Source organism: Cricetulus griseus, chromosome 3 (assembly GCF_003668045.3).
Source record: "Cricetulus griseus strain 17A/GY chromosome 3, alternate assembly CriGri-PICRH-1.0, whole genome shotgun sequence".
In the NCBI taxonomy this organism is placed as follows: domain Eukaryota; kingdom Metazoa; phylum Chordata; class Mammalia; order Rodentia; family Cricetidae; genus Cricetulus; species Cricetulus griseus.
The window spans coordinates 246084944-246108920 of NC_048596.1; the positions used below are offsets into that span (position 1 = coordinate 246084944).

Here is a 23977-nt window from a genome sequence, read left to right on the forward strand (position 1 = left end):
CTGCGCAGAGCCTGGCGTTTACCGCGAGTCGCGCGGCAAGAGCGGCGGCGGTGATGGCGTCCGGGGGCGGTTCAGATGCGGCAGAAGCCGCAGGGCCGGCGGCGGCGCCCGCAGAAGCGGAGACAGAGGAGGAGATTGACCACCGGGTGAAGAGACGGCGGCTTCAGTGCATGGGGTTTGCGTTGGTGGCGAAATGCGACACCACGATGGCCCACAACTTCCTGTCCGAGAACGACTGGCAGATGGACGTAGGTTTGAGTTTCCCGCCTCCTCCTTTCTTCCCAGCTGGGAGGAGCGTGCCCTCCATCCTTGTGCCTTTGCTTTTCAGAAAGCGCTGAGCGCCTACTTCGAACCGCCGGAGAACGACCCCGCGTGGCCACGCCAGCCTCCGATGTCCTTCAGATCCGAGGCCTAGTAAGCGGCGGGGGTCGCGGGCAGCTTGCTGGGGCGGGGGCTGCGTGGGGCATTAGAAGACCCCCCCACCTGGAATGGCTGCCGGCGCCCCCGCGCTGGCAGTCCGAGGGAACGCTTTTCTCCGAGGGTCCACGGTCACTTCCAACGTGACTAGCTTTTTTGGGTTTGTTGTTTTGAGACCGGGTATCCCGGTGTAGCTCTGGCTGCCCTGGAACTTGATCTGTGGATCAGGCCGGCCTCAAACTCAAATCCACCTTCCTCCGCCTCCTTAGTGCTGTACTTAAAGGCACGTTCGCACTACGACTGGCTTCTGACGCGGTTTTTTATTTTCTATTTTTGCCAATAGAGGAGGGAAAGAAATATGAAATGTAGATTATTTTACTTATTTTGAGGCAGCCTCACCCTGTAACCTTGGCTGGCCTGAACTTGGTAAGTAGAACAGGCTGGCCTCAAACACAGAATTCTGCCTGCCTCAGATTCGAAAGGGCTGGGATTAAAGGCCACCACACCGATGAAATGGTTATTGTTACTGTTATTTGTTGTTTTTTGAGACAGGCTTGCAATACACCTGACCTCCAGCTCTTGATTCCCCGTACCATCCTCCCTTTTGCTACCATTAGGTCTAGTTCCAGCATCCCCCAGCTGAAATGTAATTTACTATTTGAGACGTGTGCCCAGGTTGATTTGGAACTCCTGTGGTCAAGGCTTGACTTCTGCCTTCCACTTCCCCAATACTCGGATTAAAGGTTTGTGAAACACTACTGGCTATTGAAAGACACTGACTTATATTGTGACATGTAAACTAGGGATTTAGAAAAAATTGAGGTAGAAAAATCTCTACTGAAGAATGGTAACCTGCAAGTGTCTTTGTTTCTACATTGTTTATCTGTTCTCTTCTTGCCAATGAACAAGTTTTGTTTGTTCTTTGAGACAGGATCTCTCTCACAAGTTCATCTGGAACACATAGTGTTGTCCAGGCTGGTATTGAACTACTGGCAATCCGTCTGCCTCATCCTCTGGGGTATTAGTAGATTTAGTCACCATACTGGGCTCAATACTTGTTTTCAGTGCTCTGACTCCAGTTTTTGTGCTACTTTTTGCAGAATAAAACTAAGGTCCCTTACAGGGGGATTAATTGTCCATGCCAGTCAAAAGAAATCCTCATAAAGCAGATGTGCTGAAACTACTCCCCAGAGATAAATAACTAAGGAGATATTTTGCATTTTTCTGGGACAATGGTGTGGGAGGAAGCACCTGGGTGCTTTCTCTGCTTTTCTGAGCTAGCAGGTTTTCACCCCAGCATCTGTCTCCTGAGTCTTTATTGATAATGCAAAAACGATAGAGAATTAGTGAAAAACTGCACAGTTCCAGGAACTGAACCAAAGTTCTCTGCAAGAGCAAGTGTTCCTAACCTCTGATCCATCTTTTCAGAAAATGAAAAGCCTAATATCTTTGACAGGGTTCTGAAATGACCTAGCCCTCTCTCTTTGGTAAGGCTATAGAAAAAGTATAAAATTGAATGTTGAGTGAGAAAGATTTTTCAGGTGGGTAAAACTCCAGTCTGACACTGAACACAGTTTTTTGTGCTCTCTAATACTATTTTTAGCCAGGAGAAGCAGGTAAATCTCTGTGGTCAAGGCCAGCCTGGTCTACAGAACTGAGTTCTAGGACAGTTAAGACTGTTACACAGTGAAATCCTGTCTCGAAAACCCAAAAATGAATTAATTAATTAAAATTATTTTTGTGCATACCAAAGATGATTCATACTGGATCTGGGGCAGGATTGCCAAGGGTTTGAGGCCAACTTAGGCTGCATGGTTAGTCCTAGTACAGCCTGGGCATTTACTTAGGATGCTGAAGGAGGCCTTAAATTTTGAAGTCAGCAGGTATATATAGTGAGACTCTGTGTCAAAAGAGGCCATTGTCACTATATTTTCTTGAGAATTGGCATTGAATTATCCTGGCACCAAGTACTTGGCTTCCAATATTCTATCTAAAAAGAACAAGATGACTGATTATAGAGCAGGAGTAAGGGAGGTAGAGAATGAAATTGGAATAATCTACAGTGCTAGAAAGAAAGGGAGTAGCCCCAGAATGTTGGAACTATTCCAGAAGAACATAGGAACAATGAGCAGTAGGGTAATTAGAAATAAATTGTAGTCTGCACAATAAAATAGGAATCCATATTTACTTAAGTACCAGCGATTCGTGGGATAAGTGATTATCAAAGTAGTATCCAAACTGCTAAGTTGCCAAAGTTTGAGGAATAAGAAAAATCCTTTGAGAACTACCAAATGACTTTTAGATAAGTACAGTCAATAGATAAGTCATAACAACATGCTTCCATAGTTAAAAACCCACAAAATACTGAGTAGAAAGAGGGAAAAATGAATACTTTGCACTGGGGAAATTTGGTCAACATCTTTTGTTTTTTTTCTGTTTTTCGAGACAGGGTTTCTCTGTATTGCTTTGGAGCCTGTCCTGGAACTAGCTTCTTGTAGACCAGGCTGGCCTCAAGCTCACAGAGATCAGCCTGCCTCTAACTCGAAAGTGCTGGGATTAAAGGTGTGTGCCACCACCGCCCTGCTTGGTCAACATGCATTGGGACAGACACATGGTTATGCTGTCATTTCTGCCCCAAAGTCCATGGCTAAAGTAAGAAAATATCAAGCTTAACTGAAGCATGTTCTGGAAAACAAGTGGCCTGCATCCTTAAAAATGCTGCTCCATGAGAGAGACTAAAGGAATGTTGCAGTTAAAAGGATATTAAAAGAAATGATCCGTTTGTGGATCACTGCAGTTCACAGTGCAGGCTGTAGGGTATGTATGTAAACAAGTCTTCAGGAAAGGATGGAAGTAGGTGGGTTGGAAAGAGACTAAGGTAAGTAATGGCTAATAAGAAAATGTTAGCATTTGGAGAATTTGGGCTCATAGTTGGTTAGGGATTCTTTTTACTGCTTTTCAGTTTTGAAAGGAGGTAACTGTTGTAAGAATCAAAAGTTTACCAAGTGCCTGAAGCTGATAACTTGTGGCTGTGTGTCAGGTGGATGGTTAGTGTACATGTAGGAGGGTCACATTATGCAACAAGAAGCCAGAGTGACCATGGTCAAGCTTTTGAAACAACTCTCTGGGAGAACAGTGTTCCCTCTAAGGGCAGACACTTGCCAGGATATGGAGGCAGAGGACAACTTGCAGCTCTCCACCATGTGGATTCTGGAGGTGGCACTCTGGCCACCAGGCTTGGCAGCATGCACATTTACCCAGATCTTTATCTCCAGCCCAACTTTGGCTTTCAGAGAGGGCACAGTAGGAACATCTGTTTAGAAGCCAGAGGAGAGATTTGGGTTCTTAGGAGTTGTGCTGCTCCTTGCTTCTTGAGACAGTCTCCCACTGGACCTTGGACTCATCATTTAAGATAAAACAGGCCTCTGAGGTATCTATTGGTCTCAGCCTCCCAGTGTTGAGATTATAAGCATGCCACAACTTCCAGTGTTTAACATGAGTGGGGGCTCCAACTGAGTGCCATAGCCCCCAAATACAACTCATAATTTGTAGGTTAAAAAAACCAAAACTTTATTTTGATCTTGCCAGTGTTGATCTAACCGACGAGGATGCAAATGATACCACCATTTTAGAAACCAGTCCATCTGGACCTCCTCTAGAAGATAGCAGCATTATCTCTTTCATTACCTGGAATATTGATGGACTAGATGGAAGCAATCTGCCAGAGAGGGCTCGAGGGGTGTGTTCCTGCCTAGCTTTGTAAGCATTGTCACTTATGTGGTGGTGACTGTGATCAGTGTTTTAATGGTTCTGTGAGCAACAGTTCAAATTTACGTACTTTAAGTTCAGCTCAAGAATAAATATCTGACTGTTGGGTGTTTGGGTCTGGAGAGGGCCTCGGGGTGGATTGGAACACCAATTTATATTAGATGTGCTCTAGAATTAAGTTTTACATAGTAAGTTTTGTCTATAATTACTTCTATGATATGAGAATTACCTAAAAGATATGTTTCTGGCCTTGAGCTTTGTGACCAGGTAAAGCACTGAAGTTCTCTGGAGCTGTTGTCACTTGACAGCTTTTTAAGAGAATCTGAAGAGGTAACAGTGTTGACGTATGTATGACCATTGAAAACTGAGAGTGTAGTGAAATAATGTTTTCTGTTTTAATTCCACTGGGGTGATGTGTAGTGAGGTTGCTGGAATTAAACCCAGCCTTGCTAGGCAAGTATTCTGTCATCCAGCCCATTTTTAATTGGTTGCTATAGTATTGTGTAGTACAAAGGTCAGTATAAGCAATGAGTGCTGGGGGCCTGGAGGATAACACTTTTCTTATTCTTGAAATTTTCTCTAGCTGAAAATGAATGATATGCTGATGTTTTTGTTAACTTGATCTTTTTAATTAGGTACAGTCCAGATGTGGTATTTCTACAAGAAGTTATTCCTTCATATTGTGCCTACCTAAAGAAGAGAGCAAGCAGTTACAAAATTATTACAGGTAATGCTTCTCGCTTCTATCTGAATTGCCTTTTTCTTTGAAAAAATAGATCAATGAAGGAAAAGAAATCAAAGTTGGGCTGTTACAACAATAAAGGACACAAATAGTTTGAGACATGATACTTAAAAGGTTTATGGATTATTTTACAGTTTATGAGTGGAAAAGTGATTGAAATGAATATTTTATACATATACATATACATATACATATACATATACATATATATATATATATATATATATATATATATATATATATGGTTCTGCCTTTATGCCAGAAGAGGACAGCAGATCTCATTATACATGGTTGTGAGCTACCATGTGGTTGTTGGGACTTGAACTCAGGACCTCTGGAAGAGCAACCAGTGCTCTTAATCGCCGAGTCATCTTTCCACACCCCTCCCCTTTAAAAAAAGATGTATATGAATATTTCTTTTTAGAAAAGCAGTTCTAAAATTTCAGACTTGTGTATTTGGTAAAATTGAATTGCTAAAAATTCTGTTAGTGTTTTGTTTTTCCCAGGGTTTTATGTATGATAAATATATGATCTGCTGCCTTGCTACATAAACATACCCATCTCAGTTGTTAAGAATATTAAGTGTGATAACCACATTGTGGTTATATTCTCAAAAAGTCTTTAATTCTTTTAATGTTTTTGTCCCTTTTCCAGTACAATTTTTGTAGTTATTTTTCTCTCATTTTTAGTTTTATTAAGTATGTTTGAAATAATAGACCACATCTCATAATTATTATACTACGTACTTTTTTTTTAAGGGATTTCTTTTTTTTTTAATTTTATTTATTTATTATGTATATAACATTCTGCTTCCATGTATATCTGCACACCAGAAGAGGGCACCAGATCTCATAATGGATAGTTGTGAGCCACCATGTGGTTGCTGAGAATTGAACTCAGGACCTCTGAAAGAGCAATCAGTGCTCTTAAACTCTGAGCCGCCATCTCTCCAGCCCTATACTACGTACTTTTGACTTTCAGTTTTACATAGCCTTTGATTTACACTTGATTTCTAGGTGCTAAGGAGAAAGCTCTCTTTATATGTGCCCTTTGTTGGATTTCTTTCACGAATGCCCTTTGGGATTCTTTCTGCCTCTTATCTTGGATCTTGTATTCTGCATCCTGTGCTTCTCCCCTTGTTTTTTTCTCATTTCATCACAGCCTTTTTTGTTTGTTTTCTTTTAAACAGTGTCTCACTGTGTACCTCTGGCTTTCCCTTTCTCACTATGTAGATCAAGCTGGCCTTGAACTGACTGGGCTCTATCTCCTTGCTGTGCTGGGATTAAAGGTTGTGCCACCACACCCAGCTAGAGCCATTTTCTGTTTGGTTAGTACATGGGTAGTGGAGTGAGTTTTTGTTTGTTTGTTTGTTTAGTTGTGTATTTTTAATCCTGCCATATTTGAAAATACCTGTATTGGAGCTTTGTAGTGAGTTGAGTGGACATAAGTTTCTAGATAGTAAGCAGAGTTTTCTGAGTTTGGAAGCATTGATTCAGTGACTTTGGTTTCTCAGAATGGTTAGTCTGCTGCCATTGTGATCCTGCCCTTTCCCCCTTCTCCATTCTCTGCAAGTTTGAGGACCTCAGCTTTAAACCCTGGTGTTGTTTCTACCTTTTCTTCATTTATTGTACCCAATGATTGTAGGCGGGTTTGGTTGGAGGTTGGAAGGTTTTCCATTTCCCCTTCCCTCTTCGTCTACTTTTCCTTTTTTCGTTCTTTTTTCCTGCCTCCCCCATTCTTCTTTTCTTCCTCCCTTTTTCGTTGTATTTTCTCCCCTTCCTCTTTTTTTTAAAGCCCTCTTATGTTATAAAACTCCATAAATCCTGTGTCTTCCATAGTTTTCATAAATTTTCTTATTTTATTTCTTAGGTCACTTGTTCACAGTTTGTGGCGTGTGTACTTTCTGGTTGTAGTATCTTCTCTGAATGCATTGCTCTTTTTCAGTTTTAGGTTTTAATGTTTTTGATTTGGTGAGCCACACTTCTTCATTGTGTGTATAGGTGTTCTACCTGTATGTATGTATGCATTCATGTACACTTACGTGCCTGGTGTCCATGGAAGGCAGAGGAGGGTGTTGGATCCCCTGGAATTCGAATTACAGATGGCTGAGAACTATCTTGCTCTTCTCAGTCTTCTAGAAAAGCAGCCCTCATTTCTGTTGAGCTGCCTCTCCAGCACCTGCTAGGTATCTTTGATTAAAGGAGAGGAGTTGAGTGAGCTCCAGAAGAGAAGAAGCTGGTTTTACAGTGTGCAGTATGAATGAGGGGTATTTTGTTTTTGAAGTCTATTAGAAGGCCGCCCACCCTGTTTTTGTGATGTCCTTTCTTCCTTTTGAGAAGCTCCCTGTGTTCTTGAACTTGGAAGTCTGCCTGCCTCCATCCTGCAAGTGCTAGGGCTGCATGAGTACGCCACCACATCCAGCTTCATTTTCTCCTTTTTGTTCTTTTTAGTTGTGTTATGTTGGTATTTTCATGTCACCATAAACCTGCTCCTCATGTACAGGGATTTTTCACTCTTGCTTCATATTTAAATTCCTGGTCCCTGTTAAAATTTGTTTATTATTCCCAAGGAAGGCAAAGTACTGCACTTTACTAATATAAAGTATATTTTTGTGTAGCCAAATGGCCTGTTCTGTGGTGGAAAGACTTACTGTTGTCAGTGCATGAAACACATAAAAGCCTTTAATCTGAGGCCATTCTATTTCCTAATTTCCTATTTCGTAAGTTGGGTATGGGGCACTCAACTGAGTTCTGCCACACATTCCCTTTTCTCTGCCAAACAGCTGAGCAGCAGGTAGTGGGGTGTATTCATTGTTTTGGCATTGAAATATGTCATCTACAAATGTGTTGGACTGCATGGCTATCCTGGGACTCACTTGGCCTGCAGGTTTGATACAATTGATAGAACCTCTAAAACTTATTTAAGAAAAAGGTAATCACTTGGCTATGAGGAACTGGGAAGACATGCGGGCATGTTTATTCTGTATCCAGACCTGAACTGGCCCTCCTGTACTTAGCTCTCAGGCTCTTGCCTTTGTGGTGATTTTTATGATCCAGTATTAACCAGACTTTGCTTGAACACAGCCTTCTTTTTGTGGTTCTCTGCTGTGTGTACTCAAGTGGTTTCTCTCTGTTCCCATAAACGGTCTTATTACTTACCACCTGCTTTCTTTTAAAAAAAAAAAAAAAGTTGAAAGCTTTGAATCACTGACCTTTTGTTCCTACTCTCTTGTGAGCTTCTAGCTTTTCAATATTCTCAGTTTTTCACAGGTAACAGCTAGTTACTTTTAGTGCCTGTACCTTTCTTCCCACCCGCCCCCTCCTTTTTCTCCACCTTTCCCTGTCCCTGCTGGGTATATATCCCAGGGCCTCGCACATACCAAACAAACATTCTTATACTACTGGAGGCATGTCCTGTCCCTATTTGTTCCTATCGAAATATCATTTGTGTCTCTTGTTAAACTTTGATAAGGGACAGAGAAACATACACTTGGTTGATCTACTTCAAAAAGGAATCTCAAAAGATTTGATCCCTTTTAAATAATGTTGCTGCTTGTAACAGGGGAGCTTGTGGTAAAGTGAATATAGTCCTGACCTCCCTTAAATTCTTTTCCTTAAATTCTTGAAGGTAATGAAGAAGGATATTTCACAGCTATATTGTTGAAGAAAGGAAAAGCGAAATTTAAAAGTCAAGAGATTGTTCCTTTTCCAAATACTAAAATGATGAGAAACCTTCTGTGTGTGAATGTAAGTTTAAGTTTGAGGTGGGTTTTTTGTTTGTTTGTTTTTGTAGGTTTACCTTTACATATACTTACGTAGATATTTTTTAGTATTTGTGTATGTGTGTCAGTGGTATGGTGTGTCAGTCAGGACTTTTGGACTCAGTTCTCTCCTTTTACCACAGGTTCAAACTCAGATTGTCAGGCTTTTATGGCAGGGGCTCTTTCTTACCTGCTGAGCCATATCACTGGAACAATTCTTTAAATCCTATTTGTATATGTCTGTCTATAAGTGTGGGTCTGGATGTCAGAGGACAACTTCTGGGAGTCAGTTTTCTCTTTACACTGTGGTTCTGTGTGTTGATCTCAGATCATCAGTTTTGTGACACAGGTGATTTACCACTGAGCCAGCTCATTGGCCCTTTACATATATATTTTAAATACTTAGATTTCTGCATAATTTTAGATGTATCAAAGTTATATTCTTTACTGATGAAATGTTTTCTTAAGACTATTGCAACATTTGGCCGATCGGGTAATTTATTACAGCAGTGAGAAGAATGATCAAACCCTGCGCATAGCTCTAACGAACACTAGCACTTTGGTTCATGGTTGAGGAAAGGCCTGGTAGTGGAAGTGTGAAGTAGCTTGTCTGTAGGTTTGGAATTAGGAATTGGATGAGTGTGGTACTCAGCTTGCCCCCCCCCCCTTTAATTCAGTACATGCATGTACACTGTGGAACTGGAAACACCTATGACAGACCTTTGCAAGTTGCAGCAAGGGGTTGACCTGTGGGTGTGAGTGAGCTTTATGTTCATGTTAATGTGATGGACACTTACTAGTGTGACACTATTTGATAAAAGCAGTCTTAAGGGTTTATTTTGCCGGGTGTTGGTGGCACACACCTTTAATCCCAGTACTCGGGAGGCAGAGGCAGGTGGATCTCTGTGAGTTCAAGGCCAGCCTGGTCTCCAGAGCGAGTGCCAGGATAGGCTCCAAAGCTACACAGAGAAACCCTGTCTCGAAAAACCAAAAAAAAAAAAAAAAAAAAAAAAAAAAGGAAGGGTTTATTTTGGCTCATAGTTTGAGGATACTGACGCCATTGTGAGTGACTAAGGCAGGATCAGCTAGCTAGTCACATTGTATCCACAGTCAGAAAGCAGAGCAAAGATGGCTAGTGTTCATCTCACTTTTCCCCTTTTATTCAGTTTGGGCCAATGTCACACTGGTGCCTCTTACATTTAGGGTGGGTCTTTCCACCTTAAGTAACTTAATCTGGAATATTCCTCAGACATTCCCAGAGATTTTCTTCTAGGTGATTCTAGATCCTGTAAAACTGGCGGTCAGTATTAACCATCCTAGGTATGGAAAGGCAGTGGAGTATGACAGGAGGTTGAGAAGTAGGCAGAATCCAGATTATAGGTTTGAGAGAATTGGATGATTCTGCAGACGTCTAACAACTTACTAGTATCCTAATTGCAAATGGTTTTTGTGTATCTGTGCCAGGCCGTTAATGGAGCAATAAGAAGAATTATCTTTGCTTGCAAATAACTTTTGGCTTCATGGAAGGGTGAAGTAGCTGTCCTTTTACTTCAGTTTGGGGCCTTTTTGTTTTTTTTGAGACAGGATTTCTCTGTGTAGCTTTGGAGCCTGTCTTGGCACTTGCCCTGTAGACCAGGCTTGTCTTGAACTCACATGGATCCGCCTGCCTCTACCTCCTAAGTGCTGGGAGGTGTGCACCACCACTGCCTGGCCAGTTTGGGGCCTTATATATTGGTCTTTTTTACTTTGCAATAGCATTTTAGAGATGTGTGAGCCTTCAATGGCTCAGTTACTGGGGAAGGGGCACGGTTGCGGTATTATTATGTGAATAGTTCTTCCTTGCTAAATAGTTATCATGGGTGGGGTTGGCACCTTGTGCTTCTCTTCATCTAGGATAGTGCTAACTGTATGGTTTCAGTTGAGTAAATAAATCTTAGCTGATTGACTAGTCTGTTATTAGCACTAGTAGTCAACTAGTAGCCTGTTGAATTTTAATTATCCTGTTGTAGGCGAGTGTGGGTGGAAATGAATTTTGCCTTATGACATCCCATTTGGAAAGCACCAGAGAACATTCTGCGGAACGAATAAGTCAATTAAAAATGGTTTTTCAGAAAATGCAAGAGGCTCCAGATTCAACTACTGTTATATTTGCAGGAGATACAAACTTACGAGATCATGAAGTAAGTAACAGAGTTGGTTCACTGTTTGTGGAGAGATTATTGCTGTGAACACTAATTTGGGTTCCTTTTATCAAAGGTATGGACTTGGAAATATGCAAAAGTGAAAACACTGTTGTAGTATTTGTATAAAAAAGAGGCCTTTACACTACCAAGGGGAATCCTACTACATGTGGTACAGACAATATAAAACAATATATATGTTGGATAAGTAAGTATTAGAATAAAGTAATAATTAGAAGGGCTTTAAAAAAGATTGAAGGTATTTGTAGCATCCCTTGGTACAAGAAGACAAATCTTCTGAGTTGAAACCAACTTATTAAACTATTTTTGTTGGTAGAACCTAGGGCCTCCTACATGCTAGGCAACACTACTGTCCTACACATCTGTGATTTTTGTTGTTGTCGTTTTTATTCTAAGGGTTTTGTTTGTAGTTTTTTTCCAGACAGGGTTTCTTTGTGGCCTTGGAGGCTGGAAATAGCTCTTGGAGGCTGGAAATAGCTCTTGTATACTGGGTTGGTCCGGAACTCACAGAGATCCCGCCTACCTGTACCTCTGCCTCCCGAGTGCTGGGATTAAAGGCGTTGCGCCACCACCGCCCAGCTTATTCTAAATTTTATTTTGCATATTTAGATTTTCAGATAAAAAGTTACTGGAATTTAATTTTTCGTGTGTGTACATGGTAGTCAGCACAACTTGTGAGATTTGGTTCTCTCCTTCTACCATGTGGTCCCTGGGATGGAACTGAGGTGTTAAGGTTTGGCAGTAGGAGCCTGTACCAGTTGAGCCGTATCATTGGCCCCAGATTTTTGAGATTTTAATAATGACAAAAGAAATGCAGTCATACTAATGGTTAACAGAATATAGTAGTATATTACCTGAGCAAAAATTTTGCTGGTGTGTCATGATTCATCACCCTTTCACCCCATACTCCTGACATTACTGTGTCAATTCTAAAGCAAAATCTCTCATAGTTTAGACACATTGGGACTTTTCAGAAACTCGGAAAATTAAATATAGGATTACCATGTGATCCAGCATTTCCTACTTTCAGTAGTAGATCCATAGTGAAATCAGGGATTGGGAAAGATGTTTGTACACGTGAGTTCATAGCACTGTTGTATACAAGATCCAAATATTCTAGTAACCATTGCAGGTGACTTAGAAATAGTATATGTACATAGGTTGATGGTGCACACCTTTAATCTTGGCACTCAGGAACCAGGCAGCGCTGATGATATAATATTGTCAGTCTATTGGAGGCCCTGAAATTGTGCACACAAATGATTAAAGTGGTTAGGTTTGTGTGCTCTGCAACACATAAAAACTTGGAGATTGAACCTGATGTGTTACCAATGCTAACCCTGTACTTGACTGGTATCCTATCATAACAGCCCACAAGATTTTAAATCATGTAATGTGGGAGGGGAAAGAATATTATTAGGGTTTATTAAGTTTGTGGGGGCTTTTTGTTGTGTTGGTTTTTGTTTTTTTGGGGGGTTGTTTGTTTTTGTTTTGTAGTGCACACCTTTAATCCCAGCACTTGGGAAATAGAGGCAGGTGGGTCTCTGTGAGTTTAATACCAGCCTGGTCTACATAGTGTATTCTTGAAAAACCAAGAAATATTTAAAAATAAAATAAGTTACATTGTAGATTATAATATCAAGCACCTTTTAAATTGGCAAGGGGAGTTGTAAATATATAAACTTTACATGGTATTCTTTCTCTTCCAGGTTATCAAATGTGGCGGTTTACCTGACAATGTTTTTGATGCCTGGGAATTTTTGGGCAAACCCAAACATTGTCAGTATACATGGGATACAAGAACAAATACTAATCTCAGGATTCCTGCTGCTTGTAAGCATCGCTTTGATCGAGTATTTTTCAGAGCAGAAGAGGGCCACCTTATTCCCCAAAGTTTAGACCTTGTTGGGTTGGAAAAACTGGACTGTGGTAGATTTCCTAGTGATCACTGGGGTCTCCTGTGCAATTTGAGTGTAGTATTGTGAATAGCTTTCCAAATTTGAGCTTTACATGTTTGCAGTAGTTCTGGACCCATACAGATTTCAATCTTTCAGGAAAGCTAGGTTTAACACAGAAGAATTAATAAACTGGATCATTAGTACATCAAAAGTAGTTACATTTTTACTTTGTAGCTTGTGTCCTAAGAATTAAGCATTGGTGTGTGTAATCAAAGCATGCTTTTGTTCAGAATGTGTCAGCTGTTGTTAAGAGGACACAGAGCCACTCAGCTTGTAACAGTGCTCATTGCTGCCATTAGAACTTCAAGTAGTGGCCACATTGTCTCGGGGCTAACATTCACAGTACTATTGCTAGGCACCAAAATAATAGTAAACCATTTTATTTATTAAGAGAAAAAGCAAGCTACTGAATTCTTCAGAATGCATTGTGTCTTTATGTTTTGTAAGTTCAGAAACTTAAGTGACAAAGCCATGAGCATCTGCAGTAAAGTAGATGACAGATGTATATCAGACAAATCTTGTCCGCTGATGGTATATAATGACTTCAGTTATGAGTCAATTTTGCACTTTGAGTTCCAGTAACTGTTCTGATTATAATGTTTGTTTTTTTGTTTTGTTTTGTTTTCTTTCTGGTAAGTAACAAAGTTAAGCTTGGTAATGATTACACCCAGCTTAAGCCATATGGAATTTTTTTTTTCTTAGAGAAAAGTAAGAAGAAAAGTAACCTTTTGGTTTTGTTACTGGTAAGATGGAAATACTTTTCAGGAAGTGAGTAAAGAATATATTTTTTAAAAATGTTCTGTAAAGAAAACAATGTACTGTAAATAAAGTATTTTCCTTGTTTGTAGACTGAGTATAATTTCTCTGTCCATGATGGGATTTGTTGTTCTACTGCCATTGGGAAAACAGCCTCACGTGTTGCTTTTCAGTGGGAATCAACAAGAAATCTGTATGGTTTATTATATTAAATCTCTAGCACTATGAAAGCTGTCACAGGAGGATTGTTATGTAGGTGCATGAAATGCTTTCCTTATCACTTTTGGCAAAATAGAAGGAAAGAAGGACGCCACTGTAGTTTTTTGTTTTGTTTTGTTTTTAAGATTTTATTATGTATACAGTCTTCTACCCACATGCCAGCAGAGGGTACCAGATCTCATTCAAGGTGGTTGTGAGCCACCATGTGGTTGCCGGAAATTGAACTGAAGACCTCTGGAAGAAGTCAGTGCTCTTAACCGCTGAGCCATCTCTCCAGCCCGCCACTGTGGTTTTTAATGGACAGTAGTTTTCAAACAAAAAGATTGGAGGACCTAGTAATTTGAGTGTGATTTGAGTGTTTTATTTGGAAATTAGACAAAAACTCTTACCGTTAGTGAAATTCCAACTCGCAAGTGGTGGCGGACACATGTTCTGCAATTGAGCTACATCATGAGGCCAATGGTTTTAGTTGTTCCTCCCCTCCCCACCTTTGATAAGCACAGTTTTTGCCATCCATGTACAATGTGCAATTTATTTTAACCTTGTTGAACTTGAGTTTGTCCCTTCAAAATAAGATAGTTCCATGCTTTTATTGTGAAGAATGTTGTAGCAAACATATATGTGAACAGTCAGGAAAAAGAAAAAACCTACAGAAGCTTGAATCATTTCTCTTTGAACCTTTCTGGCAGTTAATGGGAAGTCAGTGAATGTCCACCCAACACCAGGCCAGAGATGCGACAGAGGTTTCACATCAGTCTGAAGGAGACTGGCACACATTTCCTTCAGTACTTTCATGGTGTGTGTAGGGTGTGTGTGTGTGAAGAGAAGCTGGGTTTTTTGTATTTGGTTGTTTTGGAGAGGGAAAGGAATTGAAAGTATGTCCTCGTTTCATAGTGGTCATCTGTAAGGATATATGGTTGATTTACTCCCAGTATCTGCTGGTTATGTCATATTACTGTTTGCTCTTAAGTTTATTTGTCATGGGAGGGGTATTGGGATGGGGGGAGTTGTATACTCGAGCCATTTCCATATTTGTCAGAGACTGCTGCCTGGATTTCTTCACTGTATGACGACAGGAGGAAGTGTCTTCAGTAGGTTTGCTGTTACCCTTCAAGTGTGTTTAGTGACTGAATTAACTTTTCGTATTTATTAGTCCTTGCTTTTATTCCTTCCCAGTTGTAATTTACTTACTGGTTTCTTGAGACAGGGTTTCTCTGTAGCCCTGTCTGTCCAGGACTCCCTCTGTAGACCACTTTGACTTTCAACACTTGAGAGCTGAGATCAAATGCACGCACCTTTCTAAGTTTTACACACTAATCCCACCTCCGAAACAGTTCATTGTCTTCTCTTGTTCCCACTTTTATACTGTGTACGGTGCTTTTAAATTTATGATGTCTGTAAGTTCACATGGAAGCTTGGGGTTTGTGGAGTCATTTCCATTTTTATATAGGTCTCAGGGATCTAACTTAGGTCATCAAGCTTGGTAAAATAAGTGCCTTTACTCACAGAGCCATCTCCCCTCTCTGTCTACAGAGTGTATTCCAGGGCTGTTACATAGAGAAGCTGTCTCGAAAAACCAAAACGGTAGTAGCCTGAACTGGCCTAGAACTTGCTAGATGCACCAGGACAGCTTCATACTCTAGCCCCTTTATCTTTTGCCTCTGGGCTTGCTGTGTACCTAGGTGACTGGCCCCTTGAGTGTTCTCACTCCTAGATCTTTTTTTCCCAGATTTTTCCTCCATTTTCTCTACCAGCCCTGCCTAACCTTTCTCTTTCCTGGCTAATGGCCGTCCAGCTATTAGACCAATCAGGTGTTTTAGACAAGCAAAGTAACAGCTTCGTAGGTGATCATCGTGACTGCCTCCTGTCTGGTGGGTTTTTTGTTGTTGTTTTTTTATTTATTGTTTGAAAGGGCGTCTCAGTATGTAGCCATTCTGCCTCAGCCTGGTATTACTAGAGTACTACTGGAAACAGGTTTGTAATTTGTCCGAGGTATCTCCACATAGGTGCCAGTGGAGGCTTATTCTTGTGGTGTGCAACTCTGTCTTTAAGCCACAATGGGATGTATAGGGAATTCTCTGCCCTTTGATCCCAGTTCATAGATACTTAGATGCCCTTATTATAATACTAAAAATTAAAGGAATAGTGTTCCACCGGTTTCCTCTGACTCAGATTCTCACTGTAAGACACATGGTCGAAATGTACGGCATCCATTTAGCCTTGCAAAGTACAGAGTTGATCTGTGTCGACAACGTAGCCTCAGGTTTTCCGTCCTTGATTGGAAAAGCGTCACTCAAAGGCAACCAAGAAGGTAAGTTATATTGTGGCGGGTTGGGGATCGCAAAAGGCTCGGCTGAAAACAAGACTTGAAAAGCCTGGTGACTTGACTTGGAGGGGGCTGAGCCAGGCAGTTGTGTGCTGCCCGGGTAGAGCATTTTTCTGGAAGACTTGTCCATCCCCCTCAACATTTTGGAACCATGGTTGGGAAGAGGTGGGTGAGGGGGAACCAGAGCAGGGAAACGAACAAGTCCCTCTGCTCAGTAGACTAGTGCAGGCTGCGGCACAGGCCATCCCTAGGGGCGTGTGTGCGCGTGCGTATGCGTCGCCCTGGTAACCCGGGAGGCAGAAAGGCGCTGAATCACCAGCGTCAGTGCAGTCGCAGGGGCAGGCAGGTGTCGCCTGCAGGTGTGCCTCGCAGGTGTCCAGACTGAACCACAACTCCTGGGTGGTGGGGAGCACTGTGGAGCTTGGAGATTGGTGGGGATGGAGGTAAGAGTCGCACCCCTGTGGCGGGTCCCGTTTTGATTGATGGATTCTCAGCAGGGTGGAGTCAGGGAGCCTTGGTTGTCTAACAAACCTCAAACCCAAGAATCTGTTTCTTTAAAGTTCATTCAATGCTGTCATTTGCTCAATGCATTTCGTATCTGCTCTGTGCAGTAATCAGAGGCTTTCAATTTGGGCTCCGGGTCCCCTGATTTCTAGTTGTGGTTCTGCATTATCTCTGCCTAGGGATGCAGGTTGTGATGAATGTGTTTGTGAGGCTGGGCGGCGGGGTGTTAAGTGAAACTCCAGTGAGCCATCAGTGCCCAGCGTCAATGTCCTCAGAGCCACCTCAGGGGCAGAACCTCATCTCCCAGGCCAGCTGGCTGAGAGTCAGCAAAGGAAGACAGCAAGCAGGTAGGTGATGCCAGTGAAAAACATCCAAGGGGTGGACTTCTCAGGGTTCCTCTGAACACCTAGGAAAAGCAATCCTGGATAGCCGCATGATCTGATGATTTCCCTGTATGGTGGAGGTGGGAGACTTGGCAATTTTTCCAATCTTTCAAATTGCATGCCTTAGATTTTAGACAATTCTTCAGAATTGTTACCTTTAAATTTCGTTTAGTGCTGTTGATGTCGTCCTTGCTACCATCTGCCAAATGCATTCATTTATCTCCTCTCCTTACTGGTGTTTAAAGGCGTTCTTTTCTGCTCTTTGAATTCCCTCCAAGGAATGCACAGATTTACCAGGAGCACGAAGCTGGAACCGTTAGTCATCATTCTTAACACCATTTGTTCTCATAATTGTATGAAGGGAGAACAGTGCGATCATATTCGTGCTCATGTTTATTGCTCGTTTTCCTGAATATTTTTGTTGCTGGGTTAAATGTTGATATTTTCCCACTGCTTGAACAGAAAAGTTGAATGATGTTTTTGTTAATAATGGACAAAAATTATAGATCACATTTCCTAAAAACAAGAATTTTTGAAGTGGATAAGTGTATTACTTTATTCCTGAAATGCACAGTGCCTGTGAAAACTCTTCAGCAACACGACTGAAGTTACGCCACATGTAAATTTTTACTTTGTACTCATGATTTTACTTCTTTCTAATGCAGATGGGGCAAAGTGGAGGTATCCATTCGGTTCTAAACTTAGAACTCATGGAGAAAGCTAAATTCTCTGCAATTTGAAAAAGATATAAAAATCATGTGGCAAGAATTTTTAGAACCACAGGTAACAGGAACACCCATCACATGTTTTCTATATAAAATGCCAAAGCAGGGCACGCATTTCCTTTCAGAAAAATACAAATAATTCAGCTAACATCCTCACAATTTAGAAAGCTGAAGCCAGCAGTTCTGATCACAGTGAGCCAAAGATGACAGTCTTTAACAATGTTTAACATGCTTACCTCTACTCCAGCGTTCCAGGGAGAACTGAGTCCCTCCAAGCTTCACAATCTCATAACTCGATCTTTTTATTTTTTAATTTTTGCTTCTTCCAAATTCTTGTAACTTTCTATTACCAACTATATATTGAACTGTTTGTCCCTTTTTTAAAAAAGATTTTATTTATTATGTATACAACATTGTGTTTCCATGTATATCTGCACACCAGAAAAGGGCACCAGATCTCATAACAGATGGTTGTGAGCCACCATGTGGTTGCTGGGAATTGAACTCAGGATCTCTGGAAGAGCAGCCAGTACTCCTAACCTTTGAGCCATCTCTCCAGCCCCTGTTTGTTACTTTATGGTTTTTCCCCAACTTTTTATTTCTTTGAGTTGCATTTGGGTTACTTCACCAGATTAACTTTCATGTTATGTGGTCTCAGCTTTTTGGCTGAAATCAAGTGTAGATATTGTTTCTATTCTAAAATCCAATGGCTGGGTTGCTTGCTTGTTCTTTCTTTTTTGCTTTAAACATCTATTACTTAAAGATTTTTGTTTGTTTATTTATTTATTTATTGAGACAGGGTTTCTCTGTGTAGCCTTGGCTAGCCTGGAACTCATTCTGTAGACCAGGCTGGCCCGGAACTCACAGAGATCCACATGCCTCTGCCTCCTGAGTGCTGGGATTAAAGGTATGTGCCGCCACCACCATGGGGCTCATTTAAAGGGTTTCTTTTAGATTATGGTTTTGTGGATTGTGTGTGTGTGTGTGTGTGTGTGTGTGTGTGTGTGTGTGTGTGAATGTGTGTGAATGTGTGTACATGTGTGAGTCCCTATAGAGGACAGTAGATCTCCTGGAGCTGTAGTTACATGTGGTTGTGAGCTGCCCAGAATAGATACTGGGAACCAACCTTGAGTCCTCTCAGAGCAGCAAGCACTCTTAACTCCTAAACTATTTCCACAGCCCTATAAAAATGCTTACTACTGTATCTGTGCTGCATTTAATGTGGAGAGACTTCTAAGTTAGTTCTTTACTGAGTTTCCAAAACAAAGTCTAGTAATGAACATACTTTGACAGTCTTCCTATTTGTTTTCAATCTTGCAATCTACGGCTCTATTTTTTCTAATTCCTAGTAATAGGACTCATTACCCCTTCTTAGCCTGCAGTGGTATTTATGAGACTTTTCATAATATTGTAAAATATCCAAGTCTACCCACTTGCCTCCTGCATTAGTTTGATGTTGCTGTGGAATAAATTATTACAAAAATAGTGACTTAAAATATCACACGTTTGTTTGAATTCATAAAGGTCTCATAAATTCTATGTAGTTTTTTTTTTTTTCCCCCTCTTTCTCTTTGGGGGCCTGCCACCCTGCTGCCAAATAAACACATGGAGACTTAGTCTTTTTTTTTTTTTTTTTTGATTTTTCGAGACAGGGTTTCTCTGTGGCTTTTGAGGCTGTCCTGGAACTAGCTCTTGTAGACCAGGCTGGTCTTGAACTCGCAGAGATCTGCCTGTCTCTGCCTCCCGGGTGCTGGGATTAAAGGCGTACGCCACCACTGCCCGGCTTATGGAGACTTATTCTTACTTATGAATGCCCGGCTGTTTCTAGCCAGCTTTTCTTAAATTATCTCATCTACCTTTTGCCTCTAGGCTTTTCCCTTTCTATATTCCATATAACTTTCTTTTCTTCTTACTCCGTGGCTGGTTGTATGGCTGGGTAGTTGGCCCCTGGCACCCTCCTCTCCTCCTTTTCTTGCTCCTCCTTCTCCTGTTTATTCTCTCTACCCTGCAGCCCTGCCTTTCTCTCTCCTGCCTAGCTATTGGCCACTCAGCACTTTTATTATACCAATCCTGGTGTCTTAGACAGGCAAAGTAATATATAGCTTTACAGAGTTTAACAAGTGCAACACAAAAGAATGCAACACATCTTTGCATCATTAAACTAATATTCCACAACAATTCTAGACTCAAATCAAGTTTCCATTGCAGTGTTCTGTGTGTCTTTTCCTGGGGAAAATAGAGAGCAATGATACTCCAAAAATACAAGTGTGTCAAAGTTCAACTGAATAAACCAATGAGTTCACTGGCATTACTTACAGGAGCAACTTCATCACCAAAAAGCCTACCCCAGCTTGGCTACAACACTAGAGTCACTTGAGACATTTGCAGGCAGCTATACCACTAAAGAGTCTCCTTATCCGTAACCTTTTATAACCTAAGGGAGGAGCCTTAAGAATCTTGTAAGTTTCATGAGTTTGGGCGCTTCCCTCCCTCATGCAGTGAGGGAATGTTTCAATCTGGATCAGACAGTTACTTAACAGCTTGCATTCTCATCTGGAGGCTCTGGGAAAGAATCTGCATGCAAGCTCGTTCTGGTGGTTGTATAATTCAGCTCTTTAAGACTGTAGCATTGGGGCTGAAGAGATGGCTCAGAGGTTAAGAGCACTGACTGCTCTTCCAGAGGTTCTGAGTTCAAGTAATTCCCAGCAACCACATGGTGGCTTACAACCATCTATAATGGAATCTGATGCCTTCTTCTGGCCTGCAGGCAGAACATTGTATACATAATAATAATAATAATAATAATAATAATAATAAAAGACTGTAGCATTTATGTCTACATGGATTGAAGACATTAGTAATAAACTCCAAGTCATCAATAATTCATTGGTATCACATTAAGGTAAGAGATCAAAGGACTTACCCTTGGTGTCATTTAACTAAAAGAGCCTGAATTTGAATTCTCTGCCTTTCCCTGTGTCTTCTACCTTCCATCTGTCTGTTGCATGAGTATGAATTTGTGCCTGACTGAAGGCTGTCTTGGACTCTATGTCTGTATGCATTTTGTGGTGATATATTATTTATAATTTATTAAAGCTTGCCTGAGGATTCAGAAAGCAAAGCCAGCCACATTGAGATAGGAAGGCATTCATTCTTTAGCCATGCTGAGGAGAGACAGCAGTCTGAGGCTTGCTGAGAGCTCATGGAGACAGGATCAGCCCTTTCAGTCTGAGATAGAGTTAAGAGCTAGTGACTGGCTGCTTTGCTTTTCTGATATTCAGCTTGAAACTTGAACCCCAATATCTGAATCTGTGTCTTTTATTTTTCATGTTATAGTGTATGACTGTGTATGTCTGTCCTTCACAAAGGGCTTTGCTTTGTATTTGTTTGTGTGGAGACAGGGTCTCTCTATTATATAGCTCTGTCTGTCCTGGTCTACTTGCTATGTAGACCCATCTGGCCTCAGTTTCACAGAGACCCACTGGCCTGGGATTAAAGTGCTGGGATTAAAGGTGTTTGCCATTACCCCTGGCTTTGCTCTTATGTATTGAACAACACAAGAGTCATCACATGGGGGATGTATGAGGGATACTTTATAGAAATCTTTAACAGAGATTAACAAGGGAATAAGTCACTGACTCCAACTGAACCCAACTGACCCAGACTATAAACAGTATTACAAAAATCACTGTATATCAACCAATATTCAAATGTTGTGCTCAATATTTATGGTGGAAACTCATTTTATAACATTGCTTTCAAGCACGACTTTTGCTTCTTTCAGCAAATGATATACATGTATTACTCTGGGTCAGGGGAATGGAAGAGTATGTAATTTAAGATTACAACTATGCATTAGTTTAGGTTGTAAAAGTTGACTACATGGGAAATCCATGGCAAGTAAGGTTGGTTGTTACATTGTTGTCTTAAAGGCAGATTAAATAAACAGGCTGAGTACATAGTAGGATAGCAGCCTTAAGTCTTAAGTGACCTCAAGGTGTATTATTAACTCTAGCTTTGAGGTCCAGCAAAAGTTCTAGACAAATATTTAGAATGAAAGGGATATTTTTATAATATTGCATTACTTTACCACACATACTGTGTTCCTAGCTGGCTGTTGGCTAAGGGCAGCTCTCAGAAACCCTTCTTCCCACATGGTCCCCTATATCCAAAGCCAGCAGTGAAATAACATTGTTACTTGGTAGTCTTGCAACTGTACCTTGGCCTGCCCTTGAATATAAAGATCTGCAGGTGTTCAAGTTTCATATAAAAGGGTGTAGTATTCACATGTAAACTAGGCCTACCCACACACATAATTTAAACCATCTCTAAACTATTTATAATTCCCAATTATATGTAAATGCCATGTAAACAGTTGTTATACTATATTATTTTGGAAATGATGACAAACAGTTTGTAAATGTTCAGTGTAGGTCCTTTTTTCTCCCCCGTTGTCTTCTCTTCCCTTTGTTGGTTTTTTTTTTTTTAGATAAGGTCTCGTTATGTGGCTCAGGCTGGCCTTGAACCCCCTCCCTCGGGCTCCCAAATGCTGTGCATGTACCAGCATGTGTGGCTTTGCTTTCTGTTTTGTTTTGCTGAGATGGATTCTCATTCTGTAGCCTAGAATCACTGGAAACTAACTGGCCCAGGTCAGCCTTAAATTCACACCAATCCTCCTGCCTCAGCCTTCCAAATGCTGGTGTATAGGCATGTGTCACCACTCCTGACTACAGTCATCCCCCCAACTCCCTGCATGTTTTCAGTTTCAAGGTTGGTGTGAAACCTAAGGTGAGAGAAAATACTTGAGAGACATAGCTATCAAGGTACCAAATTAGCTTGTCAGTTTGAGATTAGGAAATGAATAGAGAGTGAAAGCATACAAAGCTGAGCCTGGTGGCACGTGCTTGTAAACCCAGCATTTAGAAGGTATAGGCAGGTTCATCCAAAGCTCCAGGACAGCCTCAGCTATATAACAAGTTCAAGACCAGCCTAAACATGAGCTCTTGTCTCTATAACCAAACAAAAAAGATACTTAGGAAGTAGTTGAGGAAATTTCCCTTTGAATATCAGAAGCTTAAGCCCTGTGGAAGCTTAAGACAGCAAGAGAAGTTGGGAGAGGTGGCACAGGACAAAGAGCTAAGGAAAGAACACATCGAAGAGGGTAAATGAGAGTTTTCAAGGCTAAAGCGTTTACTCAGCATCAATAGCTACCGCTGGGGGTCCCAAATGAGTCAAGTTGGACAAATTTCTTTTATCCTGAAACATTCTCCTCAACAGACTTGCAGATCTCAAAGGCATCCTTGCACACCTGTGAGAGCCCACAGTGCCTGTTCCAGCAAGCAGAGTCAGGAGGGGGTAGGTGTTGGTGTGGGGAGGTACCCAATGGGAAGCGTCTTGCTCATGGCTGTGCTCATACTGCTCATCACCATTTTAAGCCCAGTCTTGATGGGCTAGTGTGAAATGCATTATTTTTTATTTTTTATTTGGAGACAGGGTTTCTCTGTATAGGTCTGGCTATACTATAACTCACTTTGTAGGCCAGGCTGGCCCTGAACTCAGAGATCTACCTGCATCTGCCTCCTAAGTTCTGGGATTAAAGGGGCATGCTGGTTCAGGGTTAGGGTAGTTAATGTCTCTAGAGTTGTTTTGGAAGGTGGATGTGTTACCAGGATCCATGATTGGTTAAAGATCTACTTCTTGGACCTAACTTTCCAAATCCAAGTCCACAACTTAACCTTACATATGAGTTAGGTTTACAACAGTTGTAATATAACCCGTTACCATATTGCTCCCTGATGGACCCATTCAGTCTTTTAAGCTGATCTTCCCTTGTAATTGGACTTTAAAATGTTATTTGGCATTTCCATTATACAGAGATGGACCCAGAAACAGCATAACATTTTGTCAGTGTCTAATGAGACTACTCAACATAATTCTAGTAATAAAGGGGTGGAGTCTGTCTCCTCAGCAATTCTGAGTCAGGCCACCACCCCACATCACACACAGAACCTTAGGAATGATCTCAGCAAGGTTGGCCCCATGAGCCAGTTTTGTCTCACGTGAAATGATTTCTTTAAATCACCACCAATCAGATCTGTTGCCTTCTAACACAGATGGGATGAGTCCTCCTGGATCTGTCACCTTCTTTAAAGTCCCTAATTCCCAAGCTAAGTTAGTTAATCCTTGACAACCACTTAGCCCTTGATTATGTCTTAGTA

The 23977-nt window shown here is 41.2% G+C and overlaps 1 protein-coding gene across 1 annotated transcript; it reads left to right on the forward strand.

Moving 5' to 3' along the window:
- The first annotated feature begins 3 nt into the window (after positions 1 to 3).
- On the forward strand, positions 4 to 13693 carry Tdp2 (tyrosyl-DNA phosphodiesterase 2). Its single transcript, XM_027409333.2, has 7 exons — positions 4 to 248; positions 329 to 414; positions 4006 to 4176; positions 4821 to 4912; positions 8555 to 8673; positions 10697 to 10867; positions 12598 to 13693. Exons 1-7 carry the CDS (start codon positions 54 to 56, stop codon positions 12871 to 12873), a joined length of 1110 nt encoding a protein of 369 aa, XP_027265134.1. The 5' UTR covers positions 4 to 53; the 3' UTR covers positions 12874 to 13693.
- The last annotated feature ends 10284 nt before the right edge of the window (positions 13694 to 23977 follow it).